Raw genomic sequence first — 27,933 nt, 5'->3', positions numbered from 1 at the left:
AAGACATAACAGCCATCTCTTCCTCTTCCTGGACTAAGACATAACAGCCATCTCTTCCTCTTCCCCTTCCTCGACTAAGACCTAACAGCCATCTCTTCCTCTTCCTCGACTAAGACCTAACAGCCATCTCTTCCTCTTCCTCTTCCTCGACTAAGACATAACAGCCATCTCTTCCTCTTCCTGGACTAAGACATAACAGCCATCTCTTCCTCTTCCCCTTCCTCGACTAAGACCTAACAGCCATCTCTTCCTCTTCCTCTTCCTCGACTAAGACATAACAGCCATCTCTTCCTCTTCCTGGACTAAGACATAACAGCCATCTCTTCCTCTTCCCCTTCCTCGACTAAGACCTAACAGCCATCTCTTCCTCTTCCTCTTCCTCGACTAAGACCTAACAGCCATCTCTTCCTCTTCCTCTTCCTCGACTAAGACATAACAGCCACCTCTTCCTCTTCCTGGACTAAGACCTAACAGCCATGTCTTCCTCTTCCTGGACTAAGACCTAACAGCCATGTCTTCCTCTAACTGGACTAAGACCTAACAGCCATGTCTTCCTCTTCCTGGACTAAGACCTAACAGCCATCTCTTCCTCTTCCTGGACTAAGACCTAACAGCCATCTCTTCCTCTTCCTGGACTAAGACCTAACAGCCATCTCTTCCTCTTCCTGGACCAAGACCTGATGTTTATTCCAATCTCAAACCTCTTGTCTGTGAGGAAAGCGGTTCTGTTCATGATTCTGTTGTTGAAGAGTCTGTAGAGAAAAAAAGCATTATTATTATTATTTGAATGTTGTTATTATTATCCTCCAACAATTGTCCTCAGCAACAGACACACCCATATGATCTCACACATGCTCTGCTCACCATCACACACACCCTTACCGTACGGTGTGTATTGAAGTGTTGGTAGAGACCAGTTGGAGTATTCTGTCAGTCAGAGCATCAGTGATGTCATTGTGACTCAGGCTACAAGAGAGACAGAGAGAGAGGGACAGAGCGAGAGAGAGACACCGAGAGAGAGAGGGAGAGACAGGGAGAGAGAGAAAGACAGAGAGAGAGGGAGAGAGGGAGCGAGCGAGCGAGAGACACAGAGAGAGAGGGAGAGAGGGAGAGATCGGACATTTATCATGTAGTGACATACACACAGTCTTGTACAAATAACCTTGTGGGGACATACAATTCAGACCCTAACCCGTACCTTAAATAAAAACCTAACCCTAGATCCTAATCCTAACCATAGATCCTAATCCTAATTCTAACACTAATTCTAACCTTAATAATCCTAAACCCCCTAGAAATAGCATTTGACCTTGTGGGGACCAACAAAATGTCCCCAGTTGGTCAAATTTTTGTTTGTTTACTATTCTATTCTGGTCCCCAAAAGTATAGTTAAACACATCCACACACACACACACACACACACACACTGAAAGCCACTCACTCCAGGACTTGTACTTTATGCAGGTGTGTGATCAGGGGCTGTAGGTGGTGGTCTGTGAGTTGACAGTGGCTGAGGTCCAGTTCTGACAGACCCTCTGAGTGTTCCAGAACCAGGGCCAGAGATCCACAGGCCTTCTGTTCCAGCCTGGTCTCACTGAGGTCCAGCTCCCCATCCAGGGCTCTGCACAGGGACTCTGTGTGCCTCAGCAGCCCCTCTTCAATCCCCTCACACACAAGGTCCAGCAGCTGAAGTAGCAGAGCTTTGCTGGGGCTGAGAGGACAAGAAGCAGAGACAACATTATGACACAGAGTAGGTCTAACTCCTACTGATAAACTAGTTGGTCAAATGTTTGTCTTTGTGTGTCTAACCTCAGCTTGACAATATGCAGGATGGGAAGCAGCTCCCTCAGTGCTCTGTCCTCCACCTCACAGTCTCTTAGGATGAGCTGGACCTGGTTCTGGACCAGCTGGGTGCTGTGTTGGTTCTGCTTCAGAACAGAGTTGATGTCCCTGCAGTGGTCAGTGGTCAGACACAGAGCCTTCTCCTGGTCCTGAGCTGACAGGTCCACAGAGGAGGAGTAGGAGAAGTCCAGCCTGTAGTGCAGAGACCTGAGCAGCCATACTGCTGTTTGTGGTGGTGATGGTGCCCCCTGCTGGATCTGAGAGGCAGCACAGCACTGGAGGAAACTCAGCAGTAACTTCCTGTCAACACTACAGAGAGAGAGAGAGACAGAGAAACAGACAGACTTATTTACACATCACAACACTGATAAACTACAACTCTGTTTATCATGTTTACCATTCCACCCCTAGCTGAGGTATTATTTTATTTTGGTTATTTATTTATTTATTTATTTTTATTATATTGGTGTTTTATTTTTCATTCATCTTCAACAAATGTTATAATTTTTCCCTTATAATTACATTTTTTTTAAATATATTTTAAATTTGAATTATATTTCACCTTTATTTAACCTCAAAAGCTGGTTAGTCCCTAGCCCCTACTTCCTCTATAGCTGGTTGGACTCTAGCCCCTACTTATTCTATAGCTGGTTGGTCCCTAGCCCCTACTTCCTCTATAGCCGGTTGGTCCCTAGCCCCTACTTCCTCTAAAGCCAGTTGATCCCTAGCCCCTACTTTATTTTTATTTTTAATTTCACCTTTATTTAACCAGGTAGGCCATTTGAAAACAAGTTCTCATTTATAACTGTGACCTGGCCAAGATAAAGCAAAGCACTGTGACAAAAACAACACAGAGTTACACATAAACAAACGTACAGTCAATAACACAATAGAAAAATCTATGTACAGTGTGTGCAAATGTAGAAGAGTAGAAGAGTAGGGAGGTAAGGCAATAAATAGGCCATAGAGGCAAAAATAATTAAAATGTAAGCAATTAAACACTGGAGTGATAGATGTGCAGATGATGATGTGCAAGTAAAGATACTGGGGTGCAAAAGAGCAACAAAATAAATAATAATATGGGGATGAGGTAGTTGGATGGGCTATTTACGGATGGGCTGTGTACAGGTACAGTGATCGATAAGCTGCTCTGACAGCTGATGTTTAAAGTTAGAGAGGGAGATATGGGTCTCCAGCTTCAGTGATTTTTGAAATTCGTTCCAGTCATTGGCAGCAGAGAACTGGAAGGAAAGGCGGCCAAAAAAAGTGGTGGCTTTGGGGATGTCCAGTGAAATATACCTGCTGGAGCACGTGCTACGGGTGGGCGTTGCTATGGTGACCAGTGAGCTGAGATAAGGTGGGGCTTTACCTAGGATATACTTATAGATGACCTGGAGCCAGTGAGTTTGGCAATGAATATGAAGCGAGGGCCAGCCAACGAGAGCATACAGGTCGCAGTGTTGGGTAGTATATGGGGCTTTAGTAATTAAACGGATGGAACTGTGATAAACTACAGTAGAGTGTTGGAGGCTATTTTGTAAATGACATCACTGAAGTCAAGGATCGGTAGGATAGTCAGTTTTATGAGGGTATGTTTGGCAGCATGAGTGAAGGAGGCTTTGTTGTGAAATAGGAAGCTGATTCTAGATTTAATTTTGGATTGGAGAGGCTTAATATGAGTCTGGAAGGAGAGTTTACAGTCTAACCAGACACCTAGGTATTTGTAGTTGTCCACATATTCAGAACCGTCCAGAGTAGTGATGCTAGTCGGGAAGGCAGGTGCGGGCAGCACTTAGTTTTACTAGCATTTAAAAGCAGTTGGAGGCCACGGAAGGAATGTTGTATGACATTGAAGCTTGTTTGGAGGTTTGTTAAGACAGTGTCCGAAGAAGGGCCAGATGTATACAGAATGGTGTTGTGTGCGTAGAGGTGGATCAGAGAATCATCAGCAGCAAGAGCGACATCATTGATATATACAGAGAAAAGAGTCAGCCCAAGAATTTAACCCTGTGGCACCCCCATAGAGGTCCGGACAACAGGCCCTTCGATTTGACACACTGAACTCTATCTGAGAAGTAGTTGGTGAACCAGGCGAGGCAGTCATTTGAGAAACCAAGGCAATTGAGTCTGCCGATAAGAATGCGGTGATTGACAGAGTCGAAAGCCTTGGCCAGGTCGAAGTAAGATGGCTGCACAGTACTGTCTTTTATCGATGTAGGTTATGATATCGTTTAGGACCTTGACCGTGGCTGAGGTGCACCCGTGACCAGCTCGGATACCAGATTGCACAGTGGAGAAAGTACGGTGGGATTCGAAATGGTCGGTGATCTGTTTGATAACTTGGCTTTCAAAGATTTTAGAAAGGCAGGGCAGGATGGATATAGGTCTATAACAGTTTGGGTCGAGAGTTTATCCCCCTTTGAAGAGGGGGGATCTCAAACGATACGAAAGAGATGTTGAACGGGCTTGCAACAATTTCGGCAGATAATTTTAGAAAGAGAGGGTCCAGATTGTCTAGCCCGGCAGATTTGTAGGGATCCAGATTTTGCAGCTCTTTCAGAACACCAGCCGTCTGGATTTGGGGTAGGGGTAGCTAGGTGGAAAGCATGGCCAGCAGTAGACAAATGCTTATTGAAATTATCGATTATAGTAGATTAATCCGTGGTGAGTGTTTCCTAGCCTCAGTGCAGTGGGCAGCTGGGAGGAGGTGCTCTTATTCTCCATGGACTTTACAGTGTCCCAAAACTTTTTGGAGTTTGTGCTACAGGATGCACATTTCTGCTTGAAAAGCTAGCCTTAGCTTTCCTAACTGACTGTGTATATTGGTTTGACAGTGATGAGGGGTGGTCGTTGGACCGCGGACCCATTACGGATGCAGGCGATGAGGCAGAGATCACTGAGATCCTTGTTGAAGACAGCAGAGGGGTATTTAGAGGGTAAGTTGGTCAGGATGATATCTAAGAGGGTGCCCATGGTTACGGATTTAGGGTTGTAGTCGTGATGGATCGGTGGGGCTTCGTGTCGGCAGTAAAGGGTCCAGGCCAATTGGCAAAATAGGTATTGTAGCGCAAGAATTGGCTGGTGGACCACTTCGGCTAGCCGGGAGATGGGCCTAGCTCGAGCTTAGCTCAAGGCTAACTGGTGCTTGCTTCGGGACAGCGACGTTAGCCAGGAGTAGCCACTCGGATAGCAGCTAGCTAGCTGCGATGATCCAGTGTAGAGGTTCACAGCTTGCGGTAGGAATCCGGAGATGTGGTAGAGAAAAAGCAGTCCGATATGCTCTGGGTTGATATCGCGCTGTGCAGACTGGCAGGTATTGACCGAGCTGAGGCTTGCTGGTGAACAAGAGTAACGGTGAAGACGGCTAGCAGTGGCTAACTGTCTACTAGTAGCAAGTCAGCTGGCTAGCTTCTGATGGGGGTTCCAGTTCTAGAGAATACAAATAGCAGATCCGTACCACATTGGGTGAGGAGGGTTGCAGGAGAGTATATTCAGTCCGTTGAAGGAAAGTGAGATTAAGATATAAATATGAAAAACAAAAGAGGAAAAAAATGATATTTACATGGGACAAGACAAAACACACATCCGACTGCTATGCCATTTTGGATAATGTTAAGGATAGTACATTACACTAAGTTTAGGGTTAGAGGTTAAATCAGTCAAGAAGTGGAAAGCCTCATAGTTCTATCCATTCTAGCAGGGTCATAGAGTGTCAACTAAACCTGAGTTGGGAGACTCTGTCCAGAAGAGGCAGGATGCTCTCTATCTCCCCCGGTGGTATGGAGGTCCACAGCAGGTTGACTTTGACTTGGTGGCTGTGCTGCAGGGTAAAACACAGAGCAGTACAGTCCACTCTGTCCAGCTCTCTGCTGTTCAGGTTGATCCAATGGTCTGAAGACCTCAACAAACTGGACACACAGTCACTGGCTCTACTGTCATAGATCTGTCTGATGGAGGACTTTACAAAGCTGGAACTGGACCTGAACAAACATGGAGAATGGATTGTTGTGGTTATGTCAAGGTTTTATAAAGAATAACTTACATAGTAACAACTGGCTGGATAGGACATTAATAATTAACGTCTATAAATATTGAATAAAGATCTCCCACCTCTTGAATAAAACCATAATGATATTACAGAGGACAACTCAGAACAACATGTCACTGGATACAAATAGTTATTTTATTATTTCCAGAAAGTCCGAATAGAGAAAGAAGTTCTCCCACCTCTTGAGAGTAACTCTTCCCAGAAAGGGGAGAAGATCTGAGATGTTCTTCTCTAGAAGCCGGTTCTTCCTGAGGTCCACAGTGATGTTGTGGGTTGAATGCTGCAGCAGAGAGAGAAGCACTTCCCAGTCCAGCCTGCAGGAGGTCAGGTCTCCACCAACCTTCTCCAGGAACCACTGAGTCAAGTCCTTGTCCTGAGCTTCATACACAACTACAGTCAGCTGCTGCAGAGTGTCTGAGTTCAGTCTAGGAGGTTGGAACATACAGGCAGTCAGAAATATGAAGAAAAACACATGAATGAAGTTACTATTTCTATTTAAAAAACATCAGCTTCAGACTGACCTGAGAGAGAGAGGTCCCTGGTGACACAGCAGTGTGATGAGAGAGTGACCCTGGAACCAGAAATCAGTCAGGTCCAGACACTGAACCCTCCAGAGTCTCAGCAGGGACGCCACACTACTCAGAGCCCTGGATAACACTCTCTCTGGTGGCTGGCTGCTCTTTAGGACCAGGGAGAGTTCTGGGACAGTCAGAGGAGTAGCACCTCTCTCTGTCCTCCTAACCAGTCTGGACAGTTTCACTGCCATACCCACATTCAGCCTGGAATGAAAAGACAAACCTTAAGTTACTTGAAACAGAGAAACCTTGTCAGATAAATACTCAGTAGGAAAATCAACTGTTCAATAGACCTGTAAAAGCTGTCTTACTGAACATACCTGAGCTTGTGGAGCTTTGACTCATGTCTCAAAAGAAGTAAGGCTCCTTGGAGAGAGATCTTGCTGGGGGTGAGAGTGAGGTCCACTCTGGAGGCACAGAGACCCAGGACTCTCCCCACAGACCTGCAGGTTTTCCTGGGTAACTCTCCTCCCAGTGACAGGGTGGAGCCCAAGGCCTGGAGGAGAGAGGCCAACTGCTGGTCCTCCTCTCTGGACCTCACAGGGATGGATTCACACACAGTCTGGAAGAACCTGTCATCATCACAGCTGAAACAGCAAAACATGGGGGACATCGAATCAGATATTTAGGAGACAGTGACACATGGATTGTTGTTTTGGCTCTGTACTCCAGCACTTTGAAATAATACAGTGACTATGAGGTTAAAGGTCAGCTTTAATCCGAGGGTATTTTCATACATATCAGGTGAACTGTTTAGAAATTACAGCACTTTTTGTACATACAGTGCCCTGCAATAGTTTTCAATCCCCTTAAGACTTTTTATTGTGTTACAACCTGGAATTAAAATTCATTGAATTTGACATTTTTTTTGTCAAAATAAGAAATGAATGAAAAATAAAACACATAACTCTTCACCACTGACTAAATACAGAAACATCATCGTCAAACTAAGTGGAATAAACATTTGAAATATAATTTCCTGAGAAACATGGTGAAAATACCCTCAAATTAAAGCTGACAGTTTGACCTTTAACCTCAGTCATTGTATCATGTCAAAGTGTACAGAGACAAAATAACAAATGCATCACTGTCCCAATACGTCTTCCTCACTGTACATGAATACCTGCCTGTCATATGGAAACACCATGTCACAGAGAAAGTTACATAATATACATGACATTTGGTTTATAGATTAGATATTCTGAATATAAAGGTTCAGGTTTAATATTACAACATTTCTCAAAGATAAAATTCACAAGATTTCTAAAAGACAAATGTCTAGCATCACATAATTTAGATAAATTAACAATATATCTGTAATATTTAGTAATGCAACATATTTGTTATGTCAGGAAATGGGCTGATAAATGTTACCAGATTCACCAACACTAGACGTTTTATATGTCAAATGTTTCTACAAGATAATAACCACTAGCATCACATAATCACTAACCACCACACATGTTCAGACTCACCTCAGCTGTGAGATGTAGGACAGACACTGAAGGAAACTCCTCACTTCACTCTCTTCATCTGACCAGCCCTTCAGCTCTACTGGTTTCTTCTCTGGTTGGAGTTTCAGCACTTCTAGGAGGAGGGAGGCCTTTCTCTCTGAGAGGTCTATGGACCAGACTGCAGGAGCTGACTGGTAAACTGGCTGTAATGCTGGAAGGACACTCCTGCCTGTTTGAGTCTCATAGTCCTTCACATGTGAGTACAGATCCAGCAGGAAATCACATTGATATTCCTTGATCTCATCATCATCACAGAAAGGAAAGGTGCTGTAAGTCCACACTGATGATACCAGCTTCAGTATCTTCTCTCCTGTCTGCTCCTCCCTCTCTGCTGCTTGAGACAGGAGATCCACCAGGAACTTGATCTGCTTTGAGGGATCAGACCTCCATGGACAGAAACTGCAACAAGGACAATAACAGCTGATTCAGACATGGATGAACACATGAAACCAGTCATAGTTAAAGATATATGAAGTAGTTATACATTTACACAATGTGCTTTGGTTATATGTTAAAGTATTTAGTTTTTAGAGACATTCACATGATTTATCTGTGACATTTAGTAATGTAACATTAGTTATGTCAGGAAATGGGCTGATAAATGTTCCCAGATTCACCAACATGTGTAGTTTTATACGGAGCCTTCACCGTGTGCTGCCACTTTGCATCAGCAGTCAGAAAGGAGACTCTCTGGGGGGCAGTTTGATAGTGTGATGCTGCACAACTCTGGTTTATTTTCCCTCTTCCCTCACTCACTGTTCTCTCTCACTCTCTCTCTCTTATCGCACTCTCTATCTTCCCTCACTTTTTCTCTCACTCACACTCTCTCTCCCCTCACTCACTCTCTCTCTCCCATCACTCACTCTCTCACTCCCCTCACTCACTCCCTCTCTCTTCCTCCCTTTCTCTCTCTTCTCTCCCCTCTCTCTCTCTCTCTCTCTTCTGTCTCTCACTTTCTCTTCCCTCTTTTGCACTCCACTCTCTTCTCTCTCCATCTTCCCCCTCTCTCTCTTCCCTTTCTTTCTCTCTTCCCCCTTCTCTCTCTCCCCTCTCTCTTCCCCCTCTCTCGCTCTCCTATCTTTCTCTTCCCTCACTCTCTCTCTTTCATCTTCTCATCCCTCTTCCCTCTATATCTTTCTTATCCCTCTATCTCTTTCTCCTCTCTCTCTTTCTCTTCCCTCTCTCTCTTTCTCTTCCCTCTATCTCACATTGTCTCTCTCAGTCTCCTCCTTTTCTCTCTCATCCTCTCTTTCATCTTCTCTTTCCTCTCTCTCTTCCCTCTCTCTTTCTCCTCCCTCTCTCTTTCTCTTCACTCTCCCTCTTTCTATTCCCTCTTTCTCTCATCGTCTCTCTCTGTCTCTTCCTTTTCTCTCTCATAATCTCTCTCTTTCATCTTCTCTTTCTCTTCCATCTATATCTTTCTCTTCACTCTCTCTCTTTCTCTTCCCTCGCACCCCCTCTCTCTCCTCCCTCTCTCTTTATCTTCCCTCACTATCTCCTCACACTCTCTCTTTCCTCACTCTCTTTCCTCCCTCTCTCTTCCCTCTCTCTCTCCTCTTCCCTCTCTCTCCTCCCTCTTCCCTCTCTCTCCTCCTTCTTCCCTCTCTCTCTCTTCCCTCTATCACTTTCTTTCCCCCTCTCTCTTCCCTCTCTCCCCTGCTCTCTCTTCCCCCTCTTTCTCTCTCTTCCCCCACTCTCTCTCCCTCTCCCACTCTTCCTTCCCACTTCCCTATTCCCTCTCTCTCTCATCCTCTCTTCCCTCTCTCTCTTCCACCTCTCTCTCTCTTTTCCCCCTCTTTCTCTCTCTTCCCCCTCCCTCTCTTCCCTCTCCCCCTCTTCCCTCTCTCTCCCTACTCTCTGCCCTCTCTCTCCATCCTCCCTCTTCCCTCTTCCCTCTCTGTCTTCCCTTTTCCCTATTCCCTCTCTCTCTCTCTTCTCTTCTCTTCCCTCTCTCTATCTATCTCTTCCATCTCATCTCTTGCCTCCCCCTCTTCTCTCTCTTCCCTCTATCCCTCTCTTCCCTCTCATCTCTCTGTCTTCCAACTCTCTCTCTCTTCCCCCCCTCTCTCTCTCTTCCCTCTATCTCCCTATTATTTTCCCTATCTCTCCTCCCTCTTCCCTCTCTTCTGTCTCATCTCTCTCTCTTTCATCTCTCTTACTCTTCCCTCTCTCTCTTTCCCTTCCCTCTCTCTCGTCCTCTCTTCCCTCTCTCTCGTCCTCTCTTCCCTCTCTCGTCCTCTTTCTCTTTTCTATTCCCCCTCTCTTCCCTCTCTCCATGTCTTCCATCTCACCTCTCTTCCCTGTTCCCTCTATCTTCACCCTCTCTCTACCCCCTCTCTATCTTTCCCCTCTCTCTCTCCTCTATTTCTTCTCTCTTCCCTCTCTCTCTCGTCCTCTCTTCCCTCTCTCTCCCTCTCTTTCTCCCATCTTCCCTCCCTCCCTCTCTCGTCCTCTCTTCCCCCTCTCTCTCTTCCCGCTCTCTCTCCCCATCTTCCATCTGCCCTCCCTCTCTAGTCCTCTCTTCCCTCTCTCTTTTCCCCCTCTCTCTTCCCTCTCTCTCTATCCCTCTTCCCTCTCAATCCTCTCTCTCTATTCCCTCTCTCTCACCTCTCTTCTCTCTCTCCCCCTCTCTATTCCCCTTTCTCTCCCCTCCCTCTCTCTCTCTACCCTCTCTCTTTTCCCTCTCTCTCTCTCAATCACTCTCTATCTCTCTCTTCTCTCTCTCTCTTCCATCTCTCTCCCTGTCTTCCCTATTACCTCACCTCCCTCTCTCTCCCTCTCCCCCTCTTCCATCTCTCTCCCTCTCTCCTCTCAAACCCTCTATTTCCTCTCTCTTCCCCCTCTCTTCTCTCTTCCCCCTCTCTCCCCTCCCTCTCCCCCTCTCTCTTTCGTCCCTTACTCTCTCTCTACCCTCTCTCTTTTCCTTCACTCTCTCTTCAATCACTCTCTCTCACTCTTCCCTCTCTCTCTCCAGTGCTTTAAACTACATTTCTCTGCCATCATTATTGTATGAGGTGTTATTGGTGGGGTTTCCCCTGTGCTGTGATGGGTGTTTTATATGGTGTGTCTTATCTTTTCTCTCCACTGGCTATCTGGCTAACAGCCTACACTCTAGACAGTCTCTTCTGCTGATGTGTGTGTGTCTGGTAGTGGGTCTCTCTCTATCCTACTCTTTTCCTTCCTGCAGGGTTAATACCTGCCTGGCGCCCAAACAAAATCTTTACCTTTACCCCTCTCTAACAATATGTCACGTCCTGGCCAGTATAAGGTTAATTGGTATTGTAGTTTGGTCAGGACGTGGCAGAGGGTATTCGTTTTATGTGGTTCGGGGTGGTGTGTTTGTTGAAGGGGCATTTGATTTAAGTATTCCGGGGTTTTTGGGCACTGTTTGGTTTTCATGTATTCTATGTTTAGTCTAGTATGTCTGTTTCTATGTTTGGTTAATTGGGGTTGGGACTCTCAGTTGAAGGCAGGTGTTGTCTATCTGCCTTTGATTGAGAGTCCCATATATTCTGGTGTGTTTGTTATTTGTGAGAGATTGTTCTGCGTTTAGCCTTATGCTTTGCCAGACTGTTTTTGTCGATCGTATTCCTGTTTGTTATTTTGGTGTTCATTTGGTACTTATTAAAACGTCGAGATGAGCATTCACATACCTGCTGCGTTTTGGTCCTCTTTAACCGACGACAAGCGTGACACAATACTGCTACAAGATTTACCAACACTTTTAGTTTTATGTCAAATGTTTCTACAAGATAATAACCACTAGCATCACATAATCACTAACCACCACACATGTTCAGACTCACCTCAGCTGTGAGATATAGGACAGACACTGAAGGAAACTCCTCACTTCACTCTCTTCATCTGACCAGCCCTTCAGCTCTACTGGTTTCTTCTCTGGTTGGAGTTTCAGCACTTCTAGGAGGAGGGAGGCCTTTCTGTCTGAGAGGTCTATGGACCAGACTGCAGGAGCTGACTGGTAAACTGGCTGTAATGCTGGAAGGACACTCCTGCCTGTTTGAGTCTCATAGTCCTTCACATGTGAGTACAGATCAAGCAGGAAATCACTCTGTTCAGAATTGTCTCCATTGGGAAAAGGAAAGGTGCTGTAAGTACACACTGATGATACCAGCTTCAGTGTCTTCTCTCCTGTCTGCTCCTCCCACTCTGCTGCTTGAGACAGGAGATCCACCAGGAACTTGATCTGCTTTGAGTGTTCAGGCCTCCATGGATTAAAGCTGCAACAAGGACAGTAACAGCTGATTCAGACAATATGACACCGTGTGATGTGTACAACATCAATTTAAACTCGTAAACACAAAACTCTGGTATTAGTTAATACTGCACTGAAGATAAACAAGGGACAAAATTAACATGTTGAAACATGTAGATATTAATAGAGTATTGTTACATCATAAACATGAGAACACATTACTATGAAAACCCACTCACCTCAGCTGTGAGATGTAGGGCAGACACTGAAGGAAACTCCTCACTTCACTCTCTTCATCTGACCAGCCCTTCAGCTCTACTGGTTTCTTCTCTGGTTGGAGTTTCAGCACTTCTAGGAGGAGGGAGGCCTTTCTCTCTGAGAGGTCTATGGACCAGACTGCAGGAGCTGACTGGTAAACTGGCTGTAATGCTGGAAGGACACTCCTGCCTGTTTGAGTCTCATAGTCCTTCACATGTGAGTACAGATCCAGCAGGAAATTACATTTCTGATAGTGATATACTTCAGACAGTGACAACACTTTCTCTACAGTTGTTTGTATGGTTCCTCTCTCATGGAGAGGTGCTTGAAGACACAGATTCAGTAGGAATGTCTTCTCTCTCTTTATCCTCTCTACATTATCCTTCAGTGGAGGAAATCTGAACAAACAGTTTAAAACACAGATGATATACAGGTGAGTGATGAGGACTGATATGAGTAACAGGGTTGGGGAACTGAAAACCAATAGCACCATATGACTCCTTCTATTAAAACAATACAACTATGAATTGGAATTTTGTTCAATTTAAATTCCCACTCAATTAGAGTTTCTACAGGATCTTCATATGTGCATGTATTAAAAAGATAAAGACAGTGTAAAACATAAATACTATCTACACCAGTTCAATGACATATGGACTCTTGTTGGATAAACTCACTCACCTCAGCTGTGAGATGTAGGGCAGACACTGAAGGAAACTCCTCACTTCACTCTCTTCATCTGACCAGCCCTTCAGCTCTACTGGTTTCTTCTCTGGTTGGAGTTTCAGCACTTCTAGGAGGGAGGCCTTTCTCTCTGAGAGGTCTATGGACCAGACTACATGACTGGCTGGCTGGTAAAGTGGCTTCAATGATGGAAGGACACTCCTGGCTGTTTGATTACTATTGTACTTCACATGTGAGTACAGATCCAGCAGGATGTCATATCTCTCAGTTTGATACACAGAGAACATTGACAGCAGTGTGTTCACAGTTCTCTGGAGCGTTTCTCTGTGATCTAGTGCTGCTTGTAGACACAAATCTAGTAGGGCTGCTTTCTCTTCTGTTTCCAGTCTTTCAAGGGATCCTCTCTGATGTTGTAGAGGGGTAAACCTGTAACCCATAAAACATAAGAATGTCTATGTTCAGATAGAAGCAGGGAGAATGTGACTGCTGCCTCTTTTACAGACTGAATACTGTTGTCATGTGTGTCTATCTTGTTGTGTTGTTGTAATGTCTTCATAAAAAAATACTAGTATACTAGACTGCAGTATTTACTGTAGTTAAAAAAAATCTTTACAGTAGTATTTACTGTAGTATTTTGGGGGAATTTATTGTAGTATTTACTGTAGTATTCTATAGTAAAGTGTAATTATTTGTTCATGTGGGCACTCACCTGAACTTGTTGATATTTGGTAGACACTTTAAGATGGTTTTGCTGAGAGCTTCACTGAGAACAGTTCTCTGATCCCAGTGTAGACAGAGATGAACCCTCTCTAGACTCTGCTTCATCACTTCTTCTGCTCTCTCAAACACTCGTATTTCACCCTGGACTGGAAGCTGCAACTCATTTCCACAGAGACCAAGTAAAGTGGTGAAGTCCATCTCTGCCTCACTGCTCAGCAAAGTTGTCCAGAGTTGACACAGCATTGATGAATCATCAGAGGAGGGTCTTTAAAAGATAATATATACTGATTATTTCAAAGTAGCATGAAACAGAAGTGTTTATAAAACAGTATCTGAATGGAAGAGAATATAAGATATATTTTTTAAGATGGGTTGTTTCATCTCAATGTATCTTTCTTTGACTGGTTAATTGGAAATAAACTGGTGAATTAGATAACACAAATATTACCCAAGATGTCTGACATGCATTGAAGGTTCAGATGTATCATCAGTAAACAGATTTGATCTTTAATTCAATGTCAGGTATGTGTAACTGGCTGTAAGGGAGTCAGGCGCAGGAGAGCAGAATGTGGCTAGCAAACGGAGCCTTTTATTTAGGCAAAAACACACGGCACTAAGCACACTAAACACAATACGGGTAACAACCCAGTGCAACCAGTCTAACGTGTGCATACACGAAACAATCAACAATACCACACAAAGACATTGGGAAACAGAGGGTTAAATACACAATACAAAATAAATGAGTTGGGAAAACGAGACAAAACAAATGGAAAATGGATCGGTGATGACTAGAAGACCCCGACTTCGACCGCGCCCGAACAAGGAGAGGCAGATCGACCACCGAACGCCGAACAAGGAGAGGCACCCGACCACCGAACACCGCCCCGAACAAGGAGAGGCACACTTCGCACCAACACCGCCCAACAAGGAGAGGCATCGACTTAAACACCAACACCGCCGAACAAGGGAGGCATCGACTTCACCGAACACGCCAACAAGGAGAGGCATCAACCCCGCCCGAACTAGGAGAGCGACTTCGACCACGAACCGCCCGAACAAGGAGAGGCATCGACTTCGACCGCGGAACACCGCCCGAACAAGGAGAGGCATCGACTTCGACCACCGAACACCGCCCGAACAAGGAGAGGCATCGACTTCGACCGCCGAACACCGCCCGAACAAGGAGAGGCATCGACTTCGACCGCCGAACACCGCCCGAACAAGGAGAGGTATCGACTTCGGCAGAAGTCGTGACATTCAAATCATACATTTTCGGAAGTAGCATGAGCATTTTGTCATCTTGACAACTAACTCAGTAAAATGGCTGATAATACCAGTGAATGTTGCATTCCTCAAGATAACTTATTTGCAGGGATATGGGGTTGATTTAATCAGTAGGGAAAAGTCTTGAGACAGTTTTTACATTTACAGAGAGATGTATCCTGACCTCAAATGGTATCAGCTCTGATACAGATGTGACAAACAAGGAATTAAAGTAGTTGCATGAATGGTGATTACCAATCTTTATTTGACTAGGTTAGTTTGAACACAGATAATAACCTTACCCAAGATGTCTGACATTCTTCAGAGAGCCCAGTATCAACCTTACTCCTTGGTCTGACACAGTGCAGCCGTTCAGGTCCAAGCCAACCTTTCTCTCTGCAGACTGACTGGTGACATAAGAGACTGTACAGCACTGGTGAGGATCAAGATGTTCTCTACTCAGGTCTAGATGATAGTCCAGTTTGTCCAGGAGAAGCAGACAGGCCTCAGTAGACTGATATTCATACAAGCACTGACACAAAAACAGAAGATCTATCTCAGACTCAGGAGCCCCACCTTCTGCATGATCTTGGTTTGTTTGAGATGGAAGAAATGTGTTCACCATTTCCTTGAAGAACCAATCTGATGTCTTCTTGATCTGTTGAGCTGGAACTAGACTGTTTACCAATCTAATATTCTTCTCATTCAGAAGCCCACACAGGAAAGGAATCAAGTGTTTTGTGTGTTTCCATTCTTCAGTCTGGCACTTCTCTAGAACCTCTCTGATTTTGTCTGGATTCTGTAAGAGCCAAAGGGCAGCAAAGAACTCCTGCATTGTGTAGTGGAGAAATGCAGAGTAAGTGTCTGATGCTGTGGGTGCAACCTTAACCATAAATGCCCCCAAGAATGCAAAATGGATACTGCTTTCTTCACAACTCAGTGTTGTCAAGTTCATGTTTTTTTCATTTGTTGCATTAAAAGCAATTTCTGCCAAAGACAATATTTTCTCTCTGTTTTCTTTGAGACAATTGTTGATATCCTTACGTCGTTTGCCACTGTGTTTTTGGATGCAGTGACGGAGGATGTTGCTGTACATTCCAGTTATAGTGCATGTCTGTTTAGAAGCCTCTGAGGTAGGGAAATAAATGCAGGTAACCACCATCAGTGCGTACATTGGGACATGACACAGACTGAACAACTCTAGGTTGTTTAACACACTGCTCAAGGAGTCAAGCTCAGCACTCAGCATCTGTGTTAAGTAAGTCCTAATGGATTCATCACTGAACCCTTTCACCTCCACTCTGAACCAGTCTACGGGCCAGTCTGTCAGGAAGTCTTCAGATTGATCTGGTCTGCATGTGGTCACAATCTTTGCATCCGGGAGGAGGTTCTCCACAAGGTTCTTTACCACCGACAGAGAGGAGAGGTCTGTGTCTGTGATTCCATCAAATATGATGACAACGTTTTCAGAGTTATTCTTAATATCCTGTAACACTTCTTCTTTGCTTTCTTTTGGCTCACTGTACATGTTAAAGAGAAGATCCTCCAGGCTCATGGGTTTTCTGTGTGAAATGTCTCTCACCTCAAAATAGAACATGTAATCTAGTTCTCTGTGATCTTTCTCTGCCCAGAGGTTCAACATTTGATGGGTGACTGTTGTTTTTCCAATTCCAGGTTTTCCAATCAGGAGGATTTTTTTCTCATGTGTTTTAAGCAGCTCGGCAGGGGATGTTTCCTGTTTGGCCATGGGGATGAAGCTCTTTAGCTTTTTACGACGAACTTTCTTGCATCTTTTATTCTTCATTTTAATTTTAGAGTCAGATGAATGCACATCTGTATCTAACACAAGAGGGGTGTAAGAGAAAGTCCCCTCATTTCTACATCTCTCTGATAGGAGACTACAGCTTTGTTTCCATGCACCCTCTGGGATCTTCCGTGCTTTACATTTCAGCTGTGTCTGATATCTTTGACAGGCTATCGAGCCTAAGAAAATGGTCAATAAAAATCGAATTAATGGTTAAATAATAGAAAATGTAAATGGATATAAGTTCTTCTTCAAACAGGTCTATTTTCTGCCCACCAAATCACATACTTCTGCACTACCTACCTTCAAGAATGACAGTGTCCACCTCTTGGTCTTCCTCAAATGGGAAGCAGCTGATCCAGTGGTATAGGTCCTTTGAATCAGATGATGGCTCCGGTAATCTCCTCTGTCTCGTAATGTACAGAATCTTCAGTAACTTACAACATGCTCTTTCCCCCCTTTTTAACGACTCGGTCCAGTATTTCTCTGGCTTTGTCACTTCTTGTCTCCTTACTATTGATAACTTCCACTTCCTCACTGAGGAAAACTCTCAGCTGCTGAAGATTGTCAAAATAAGTGTCAGATCCTTGAGCGCTCTGATAAGGTCCAGTCTGTCTGTGCCATACTTCACAGCAGTCTGTTTAGTGGTCGCCATACTTCACAGCAGTCTGTTTAGTGGTTGCCATACTTCACAGCAGTCTGTTTAGTGGTTGCCATACTTCACAGCAGTCTGTTTAGTGGTTGCCATACTTCACAGCAGTCTGTTTAGTGGTTACCATACTTCACAGCAGTCTGTTTAGTGGTTACCATACTTCACAGCAGTCTGTTTAGTGGTCGCCATACTTCACAGCAGTCTGTTTAGTGGTTGCCATACTTCACAGAAGTCTGTTTAGTGGTTGCCATACTTCACAGCAGTCTGTTTAGTGGTCGCCATACTTCACAGCAGTCTGTTTAGTGGTTGCCATACTTCACAGCAGTCTGTTTAGTGGTTGCCATTGTGCCTCTGGTTATTCTTCTGAATGTTCATTTGACATGTTTTTCCTACATTCCCAAAATGCAGGATCTACAGAATGAATGAGAATAAAGAAATTATAAGATTACATATGATAATTATTCATGGTTTAAGAAATGAAAATCACCTTTAAGAAAACATCAAACTATAATTAACACGATGGGAGATTTCAAGCGCAGGGCGCAGCAGGTGTTTATTAGTAAAGGACCACAATGTTAAGCGGAGCGACACAGCAGAACCCAAGAGCAGACTCAGATGAGGAAACAGGGATGAATGAACCAAAATATGTATTGTTACACAGAGAGATATGGAGTGCAGATCCGGGGTAGGTCGGAGAAGTTGCAGAAAAAACAGATGTGGAGACTGAGGTTGGAGTTGGCTGAGTACAGTTGTGGCCAAAAGTTTTGAGAATGACACAAATATTAATTTTCACAAAGTCTGCTGCCTCATTTTGAATGATGGCAATTTGCATATACTCCAGAATGTTATGAAGAGTGATCAGATGAATTGCAATTAATTGCAAAGTCCCTCTTTGCCATGCAAATGAACTGAATCCCCCCCAAAAAACATTTCCACTGCATTTTAGCCCTGCCACAAAAGGACCAGCTGACATCATGTCAGAGATTCTCTCGTTAACACAGGTGTGAGTGTAGACGAGGACAAGGGTGGAGATCACTCTCTCATGCTGATTGAGTTCCAATAACAGACTGGAAGCTTCAAAAGGAGGATGTGGCTTGGAATCATTGTTCTTCCTCTGTCAGCCATGGTTACCTGCAAGGAAACACGTGCCGTCATCATTGATTTGCACAACAAGGGCCTCACTGGCAAGGATATTGCTGCCAGTAAGATTGCACCTAAATCAATCATTTATCGGATCATGAAGAACTTCAAGGAGAGTGGTTCAATTGTTGTGAAGAAGACTTTAGGGCACCCAAGAAAGTCCAGAAAGCGCCAGGATCATCTCCTAAAGTTGATTCAGCTGCGGGATCGGGGCACCACCAGTACAGAGCTTGCTCAGGAATGGCAGCAGGCAGGTGTGAGTGCATCTGCACGCACAGTGAGGTGAAGACTTTTGGAGAATGGCCTGGTGTCAAGAAGGGCAGCAAAGAAGCCACTTCTCTCCAGGAAAAACATCAGGGACAGAATGATATTCTGCAAAAGGTACAGGGATTGGACTGCTGAGGACAGGGGTTATGTAATATTCTCTGATGAATCCCCTTTCCGATTGTTTGGGGTACCCGGAAAAAAGCTTGTCCGGAGAAGACAAGGTGAGCGCTACCAACAGCCCTGTGTCATGCCAACAGTAAAGCATCCTGAGACCATTCATGTGTGGGGTTGCTTCTCAGCCAAGGGAGTGGGCTCACTCACAATGTTGACTAAGAACACAACCATGAATAAAGAATGGTATCAACACATCCTCCGAGAGCAACTTCTCCCAACCATCCAGGAACAGTTTGGTGATGAATAATGCCTTTTCCAGCATGATGGAGCACCTTGCCATAAAGAAAAAGTGATAACTAAGTGGCTCGGGGAACAAAACATCGATATTTTGGGTCCATGGTCAGGAAACTCCCCAGACCTTAATCCCATGGAGAACTTGTGGTCAATCCTCAAGAGGCCGGTGGACAAACAAAAACCCACAAACTCCAAGCATTGATTATGCAAGAATGGGCTGCCATCAGTCAGGATGTGGCCCAGAAGTTAACCTGTTGGGGCTAGGGGGCAGTATTTGCACGGCCGGATAAAAACGTACCCGATTTAATCTGGTTACTACTCCTGCCCAGTAACTAGAATATGCATATAATTATTGGCTTTGGATAGAAAACACCCTAAAGTTTCTAAAACTGTTTGAATGGTGTCTGTGAGTATAACAGAACTCATTTGGCAGGCCAAAACCTGAGAAGATTCCTTACAGGAAGTGGCCTGTCTGACAATTTCTTGCCCTCCTTGATCATCTCTAACAAATACAGGGGATCTCTGGCATGACGTGACACTTCCTACGGCTCCCATGGGCTCTCAGAAGGCGGGAAAAAGCTGAACGATGTAATTCCATCCCCAGGCTGAAACACATTAGCGCGTTTGGCAAGTGCTCTATCAGAGGGCCATTAGACTGAGGCTCGTGCAGGAGGGGATAGCATGCTTTTACTTTCACTCTCTTTGTAATAAAAACGATTTCCCGGTCGGAATATTATCGCTTTTTACAAGAAAAATGGCATAAAAATTGATTTTAAACAGCGGTTGACATGCTTCGAAGTACGGTAATGGGATATTTAGAATTTTTTTGTCACGAAATGCGCCATGCTCGTCACCCTTTATTTACCCTTTCGGATAGTGTCTTGAACGCATACGAACAAAACGCCGCTATTTGGATATAACAATGGATTATTTGGGACCAAACCAACATTTGTTATTGAAGTAGAAGTCCTGGGAGTGCATTCTGACGAAGAACAGCAAAGGTAATAACATTTTTCTTATATTAAATCTGACTTTGGTGAGTGCTAAACTTGCTGGGTGTCTAAATAGCTAGCCCTGTGATGCCGGGCTATCTACTGAGAATATTGCAAAATGTGTTTTCACCGAAAAGCTGTGTTAAAATCGGACATATCGAGTGCATAGAGGAGTTCTGTATCTATAATTCTTAAAATAATTGTTCTGTTTTTTGTGAACGTTTATCGTGAGTATTTACATTACATTTAAGTCATTTAGCAGACGCTCTTATCCAGAGCGACTTACAAATTGGTGCATTCACCTTATGATATCCAGTGGAACAACCACTTTACAATAGTGCATCTAAATCTTTTAAGGGGGGGGGTTAGAAGGATTACATTATCCTATCCTAGGTATTCCTTAAAGAGGTGGGGTTTCAGGTGTCTCCGGAAGGTGGTGATTGACTCCGCTGTCCTGGCGTCGTGAGGGAGCTTGTTCCACCATTGGGGTGCCAGAGCAGCGAACAGTTTTGACTGGGCTGAGCGGGAACTGTGCTTCCTCAGAGGTAGGGAGGCGAGCAGGCCAGAGGTGGATGAACGCAGTGCCCTTGTTTGGGTGTAGGGCCTGATCAGAGCCTGAAGGTACGGAGGTGCCGTTCCCCTCACAGCTCCGTAGGCAAGCACCATGGTCTTGTAGCGGAATTGTGAGTAATTTAGTAAATTCACCGGCAGTGTTCGGTGGGAATGCTAGTCACATGCTAATGCTAATGTAAAAGCTGGTTTTTGATATAAATATGAACTTGATTGAACAAAACATGCATGTATTGTATAACATAATGTCCTAGGGTTGTCATCTGATGAAGATCATCAAAGGTTAGTGCTGCATTTAGCTGTGGTTTGGGTTTATGTGACATTATATGCTAGCTTGAAAAATGGGTGTCTGATTATTTCTGGCTGGGTACTCTGCTGACATAATCTAATGTTTTGCTTTCGTTGTAAAGCCTTTTTGAAATCGGACAGTGTGGTTAGATTAACGAGAGTCTTGTCTTTAAAATGGTGTAAAATAGTCATATGTTTGAAAAATTGAAGTTTTTGCATTTTTTAGGTATTTGAATATCGCGCCACGGGATTACACTGGCTGTTGAGTAGGTGGGACGCAAGCGTCCCACCTAGCCCATAGAGGTTAATTGGCAGCATGCCAGGGCGGATTGCAAAGGTTTTGAAAAAGAAGGGTCAACACTGCAAATATTGTAATTGTCAATAAAAGCCTTTGACACTTATGAAATGTTTGTAATTATACTTCAGTATTCCATAGTAACATCTGACAAAAATATCTAAAGACACTGAAGCAGCAAACTTTGTGTAAATTTATATTTGTGTCATTCTCAAAACTTTTGGCCACGACTGTATATTTATCTGTTGCTGCTTTTACTTCCTGGCATGTGTCTGGATTGAAGATGGGAAGGTTAAGACAACAACACCACAATAATGAGGAGGTTCTACCGCTCTGATTCATCCATGGGACCAGCTCAAGCGTTGTAGCTACGCTGCCTCGGCAGAAGGCTAGCGGTCAGAAGCAGATCATAAGAGAATGTCAGAAAAAAGACAACCATCTAGCCTGCTAGCTAACGTTAGCATATAAGATACATCTCAATCATATATAGCTGACATAGCTAGCTGGTCAGGTTGAAGACTGTAAACTCTCCTTCCAGACTCACATTAAGCATCTCCAATCCAAAATGAAATCTAGAATCGGCTTACTGTTTCACAACAAAGACTCCTTCACTCATGCTGCCAAACATACCCTTGTAAAACTGACTATCCTACCGATCCTTGACTTGGCGATGTCATTTACAAAATAGCCTTCAACACTCTACTCACCAAATTGGATGTAGTCTATCACAATGCCATCTGTTTTGTCACCAAAGCCCCATATACTACCCACCCCTGCGACCTGTATGCTCTCGTTGGCTGGCCCTTTCTACATATTCGTCGCCAAACCCACTGGCTCCAGGTCATCTATAAGTCTTTCCTAGGTAAAGCCCCGCCTTATGTCAGCTCACTGGTCACCATAGCAGCACCTACCCGTAGCACGTGCTCCAGCAGGTATATCTCACTGGTCACCCCCAAAGCCAATTCCTCCTTTGGCTGCCTTTCCTTACAGTTCTCTGCTGCCAATGACTGGAACAAACTGTAAAAATCACTGAAGCTGGAGACTCATATCTCCCTCACTAACTTTAAGCACCAGCTGTCAGAGCAGCTAATTTTAGCATTTAAGATACATCTTGCGTTTGAAAATAAGCTAATTAATGGGACCAGCGCCGTTGATGGATTCTATAAGATAAGCATTGAAAACGTGACCAGCAGTCAGGACATCTAGTAATAAAGTAGCTGTAGATTATTTAAACTAGTAGCACAAAGAGTTATGGGATATTAGAATCCTCTTGTCTTAACCTGTACATTCCGAACCTGTACATTCCGAACCTGTACATTCCAAACCATGGGAACACTCAAAATGGCCGCCAGTCCACCCATTATGACGTCATTGACTTGAATGATGCGCATGCGCGCATTGTCGTCCTTGGTGGCTCCAACGCCTCGAAAATAACTGCAACATTTTATAGGGGGGTAGGCTACTTGTTTCCGAAAATCCTGTTATTGAATATCAATAATCTGTAACTCCTTGTCCGTTGGTCCGGATTCTATCATGTGTGGTTATCTGTAGACCGATAGAAACCGTCTGAACCGAACGTTTCTCCAAACCGGTACCTTGGCTGTGGTAGACAGCGCTCACCACGCGCTTCCTCGTAGCCTAATACAACCAAGTAATAGGTGCCTGTTTGGAGAAGTTCGGTTCAGACGGGTTCTATAAAGATATCCACACACAATCCGGTCCGATGGACAACGGATTATAGATACATATGCCTTCAGTAACAGGGTTTCTGGAAACAAGTAGGCTACCCCACCTAAAGAATTTCACCTGTTATTTTCCGGGCTCCGCATTGTAGCCACCTACTGTAGGACGCCCATGCGCTACGTCCTATACAGGGCTACACTGCGCACAGATAGGTATTTATAAGTTATATTCTTCAAGAATCGTAAAATGAAATGGCCAACGAACAGTTATATTGCAGATTGTTGCCTACCTTATCGTTTAATCATCTTTCTCTCTCCGCCTGAGTGGAGAATAGCAGGGTTCATCCTAATGTTATGTGGATCACTGGATGATTGTAATACAACCTGAAAGGATATTAGGAAACAAATCAAACTAGACTGTAAATGTGTTGTCATTTCCTATAGACAACTAAATCTACTAGACTGTAAATGTGTTGTCATTTCCTACAGACAACTAAATCTACTAGTTGTCTGCTGCTGCATTGACCTTGTGTGTAGTTATACCTATTTTACTTCTACTTTCACTTATACTTCCGTGTATAAAAGTATTATTGGGGGCGGTTCAGCAAGACGCAACGTTTTGGAACAGATATAAAATGCACTATGTTGGAGAAACATGCCTCAGACATTTAGAATAAGAAATCACATCTATTCATGACATTTAGAATAAGGAATCACATCTATTCATGACATTTCTATCTGCAACATTCGACAGCGTTTGGCTACTGAAAGTGGTTTGTTGTAGTAATCACCAGCAGGAACGCTGTCTCATACTTTCCATGGGTATATTCAATCGTGCAGATCGTAGCAAAACGTTTTGTAACAAAAACGAGCGTTTCTCACTGGACAATTTCAGGTTAGTCCTTCCCTGCTTCGACCAGTTTGTTTCCGTTTGGTTCCTGATGAATACACCCCAGGGCAAAGTTCAGTCAACAAACGTTGTCTAATGTTACAGAAATAATTACCATATATAGAGCCGACCTGATTTACTATTCTAAATGTCTGAGTGGCATGTTTGTTCATAACATCTGAACGTTCCAAAACGTTGGGTCCTGTTCAGTGAACATTCCCCAGTTAGTCATTGCCCGGGACTAAACTATCATTTCATTCATGCATTTTGAATGAAGCCGGTCGGTCTATTAAAAGCTACAGGAGTTATAATCTTAATGACTGTAAATTATGATGTGGAACTTGTCTCTGGAGTTTCCAGGCTGCTTGCTGAATGAATGAACTACAGCAGTGAGCAGTCAGTGGTCTGTTGCAGTCTGAGTCTGATGCTATAACTTAGAAGGTTCAGCAGTTTAACATCCAGTCTGTTCTAGAAGGACACTTCATGCAGTATTATAGCACGTTGTAGTTTATAAAGTCTGAATGATCAGTTTGAGCTGAATACAGTCTATCCTCTCTTTATTGCAGTTGCCTGCCATACACTCAGGCTATGACATGGTTATTACACTATTACTACAGTAATTCAATGACACTGTTAGTAGCTAAGGCAATTTACCCTATAGTCTGACAGTCCTAGCAACCATATAGTCTTATAGTCCTAGTTACTATATAGTCTGATAGTCCTAGCAACCAAATAGTCTTATTGTCCTGGCTACCATATAATCTAATAGTCCTAGCTATCATATAGTCTAAAACTCCTAGCTACCTTATAGTCTGATAGTCCTAGCTACCATATAGTCTGATAGTCCTAGCTACAATATAGTCTTATAATCCTAGCTACAATATAGTCCTAGCTACAATATAGTATTAAACTCCTAGCTACAATATAGTCTTATAGTCCTAGCTACAATATAGTATTAAAGTCCAAGCTACCATATAGTCTTGTAGTCCTAGCTACCATATAGTCTTGTAGTCCTAGCTACCAAATAGTCTTACAGTCCTAGCTACAATATAGTATTAAAGTCCAAGCTACCATATAGTCTGATAGCCCTAGCTACCATATAGTCTTAAAGTCATAGCAACCATATAGTCTTATAGTCCTAGCTACCATATAGTCTGATAGTCCTATCCACCATATAGTCTGATATTCCTAGCTACCATATAGTCTTATAGTCCTAGCTACCATATCATCTTATAGTCCTAGCTACCATATCATCTTATAGTCCTAGCTACCATATCATCTTTTAGCCCTAGCTATCATATTGTCTTATAGTCCAAGCTACCATATAGTATTATAGTCCTAGCTACCATATAGTATTAAAGTCCTAGCTACCATATAGTCTTATAGTCCTAGCTACCATATAGTCTTATAGTCCTAGCTACCATATAGTCTTATAGTCCTAGCTACCATATAATCTTATAGTCCTAGCTACCATATATTCTTATAGTCCTAGTGTAACGCGGGTCGTACGAAGGGGACCAAGGCGCGGCGTATGAAGTGCTCATAATTTACTTTTAATAATGAAACACTAATACAAAAACAACAAAACGACCGACAACAGTTCCGTCAGGTGAACATACACTAAACAGGATACAACTATGCACAAAACAACATGAGAAACACCCCTACTAAATTTGACCTCCAATTAGAGGCAACGAGGAACAGCTGCTTCCAATTGAAGGTCAACCCAATAAACCCCGACCTAGAAATAGAAAAACTAGAAATCCAACACAGAAATAGAAAACATAGAACAAACACATAAACACCCCCTGTCACGCCCTGACCACTCTACCATAGAAAATAACAACTTATATTGGTCAGGACGTGACACCTAGCTACCATATAATCTTATAGTCCTAGCTACCATATAATCTTATAGTCCTAGCTACCATATAGTCTTACAGTCCTAGCTCCAATATAGTCTTACAGTCCTAGCTCAAATCGTCTAGCTCCAATATAGTCTTGTAGTCCTAGCTACCATATAGTCTTACAGACCTAGCTACCATATAGTCTTACAGTCCTAGCTACAATATAATATTACAGTCCTAGCTACAATAGTATTGAAGTCCGAGCTAGCATATAGTCTATTAAAGTTCTAACTACCATACAGTCTTATAGTCCTAGCTACCAAATAGTCTTATAATCCTAGCTACCATATAGTCTCATAGTAGCTACCATATAGTCTTATAGTCCCAGCTAGCATAGCCGTGGGAATTAGGGTTGCTGCCCCCCTCATAGTAGTAAACCGCTGACCGCCCCACCCCAAAACTTCTTTGCACGGTTAACCTAGCTACACTATATTAATAATAGTAGTTACATAAGGCAACAATATGCCATAGTCTTATATTGATTAATCAACATACCTGAGATTGGGAAGTGCTCATTCTGGAGTAAGATTCTGCATTAGAGTTGTAGTGTTAAGTTTATCCAGGTTGTTGTCATAGGGACAGGAGAGTTGTAGTAAACTAAACCAGGTTGTCATGGGGACAGGAGAGTTGTAGTAAACTAAACCAGGTTGTCACCGGGACAGGAGAGTTATAGTAAACTAAACCAGGTTGTCATGGGGACAGGAGAGTTGTAGTAAACTAAACCAGGTTGTCACCGGCGGCTGGAGAAGCGTTACTCATTCTCGCTACTATTATTCTGACATTTCACATTCTTAAAATAAAGTGGTGATCCTAACTGACCTAAGACAGGGAATTTTTACTAGGATTAAATGTCAGGAATTGTGAAAAACTGAGTTTAAATGTATTTGGCTGAGGTGTGTGTACACTTCCGACTTCAACTGTATATACTGTAGGTGAATGGCAGTAATAGACCTAAGTTCTATCAGGTGGAGCCTATAGAGAGATAAGACCTGGGTTCTATCAGGTGGAACCTATAGAGAGATAAGACCTGTCCCTAATAAGACCTGGGTTCTATCAGGTTGAGCCTATACAAATATTTTACTGCTGTTCTTTAATTATTTGTTATTACAACTTTTTACTTATCTATTTGTTACTTAACACTTATTTTTCTTAAAACTGCGTTGTTGGTTAAGGGCTTGTAAGTAAGCATTTCACTAAGGTCTACACCTGTTGTATTTGGGGCATGTGACTAATACATTTTGATTTGATTTGATTCTTCAAAACAATTTATTTTATTATTAGATTTGCAAATCTGGAGCGGTCAACAATCACTCAAAAGATGCAGAATTAAGAGCAAAACGAAATAGAGTTGGGTCTCAGTTTATGTTTTTTTGGTTGCTGTGACAACCAGACAGAACAATAGCCATGAGGAAGCACTGGCTGGTGACTCAAATGTACAGCCAAAGGACTATGGAACTGAGAGGCTGCGGTTGGCCTGTGGTGAGGTCTTGTTGAGAAATGGCTCCGAAACTATTTGTCATCCTCGTCTATCACAGCTTAGTTCAGTCTACTGCTAAATAACAGGACATGGAACAACAGCATATGTGTGTAATTCCAGAACACATGGACAAAAAGGAAGTGTGTCACGTCCTGACCCTTGTAAGATGTAATTTTATATAGTAGAGTAGGTCAGGGGCGTGACAGGGGGTGTTTTGTGTTTTTCTATGTTTTAGTTCTAGTTTTTCTATTTCTATGTTGTTTTTTGGGTTGATCTCTAATTGGAGGCAGCTGATCCTCGTTGCCTCTGATTGGAGATCATATTTAAGTAGGGTTTTCTTCCTGGGTTTGTGGGTGACTATATTTTGAGTAGTGTTTGTTTCTCTCGCTGCATCACAGTTTGTTGTTTTGTAAATTCAGTTGTTTATGTTTGGAAAGTTTCA

At 43.3% G+C, this 27,933-nt stretch overlaps 2 protein-coding genes across 2 annotated transcripts; both read right to left on the bottom strand.

Annotated features, from left to right (window-relative positions):
• Positions 1–349: 349 nt before the first annotated feature.
• Positions 350–26,564, bottom strand: LOC106591917 (uncharacterized). The gene is made up of 15 exons (XM_045713098.1): positions 26,510–26,564; positions 23,509–23,602; positions 13,844–14,119; positions 13,132–13,560; positions 12,432–12,848; positions 7,941–8,378; positions 6,786–7,052; positions 6,412–6,669; positions 6,070–6,315; positions 5,565–5,822; positions 1,810–2,151; positions 1,442–1,711; positions 883–966; positions 619–752; positions 350–484 (listed from the first exon to the last, which is right to left on the bottom strand). The coding sequence occupies exons 3-15, from the start codon at positions 14,095–14,097 to the stop codon at positions 468–470; spliced, it is 3,414 nt and encodes a 1,137-aa protein (XP_045569054.1). The 5' UTR covers positions 14,098–14,119; positions 23,509–23,602; positions 26,510–26,564; the 3' UTR covers positions 350–467.
• Positions 14,986–17,376, bottom strand: LOC123735928 (protein NLRC5). The gene is made up of 2 exons (XM_045713099.1): positions 17,228–17,376; positions 14,986–17,103 (listed from the first exon to the last, which is right to left on the bottom strand). The coding sequence occupies exon 2, from the start codon at positions 16,922–16,924 to the stop codon at positions 15,419–15,421; it is 1,506 nt and encodes a 501-aa protein (XP_045569055.1). The 5' UTR covers positions 16,925–17,103; positions 17,228–17,376; the 3' UTR covers positions 14,986–15,418.
• Positions 26,565–27,933: the final 1,369 nt, after the last annotated feature.

This window comes from Salmo salar, unplaced genomic scaffold (genome assembly GCF_905237065.1).
Source record: "Salmo salar unplaced genomic scaffold, Ssal_v3.1, whole genome shotgun sequence".
Lineage (NCBI taxonomy): Eukaryota > Metazoa > Chordata > Actinopteri > Salmoniformes > Salmonidae > Salmo > Salmo salar.
The sequence above is the reverse complement of the archived record's forward strand: the minus strand, read 5'-3'. Positions and strand labels throughout refer to the sequence as shown.

Coding starts and splice junctions, on each gene's coding strand:
- LOC106591917 (XM_045713098.1), bottom strand. CDS start 14,097: ATGCTGTGTCAACTCTGGACAACTTTGCTGAGCAGTGAGGCAGAGATG. Junction 13,561..13,843: donor CCAAATATCAACAAGTTCAG/GTGAGTGCCCAC, acceptor TATGGGTTACAG/GTTTACCCCTCTACAACATC. Junction 12,849..13,131: donor CCCTACATCTCACAGCTGAG/GTGAGTGAGTTT, acceptor CTGTTTGTTCAG/ATTTCCTCCACTGAAGGATA.
- LOC123735928 (XM_045713099.1), bottom strand. CDS start 16,924: ATGAAGAATAAAAGATGCAAGAAAGTTCGTCGTAAAAAGCTAAAGAGC.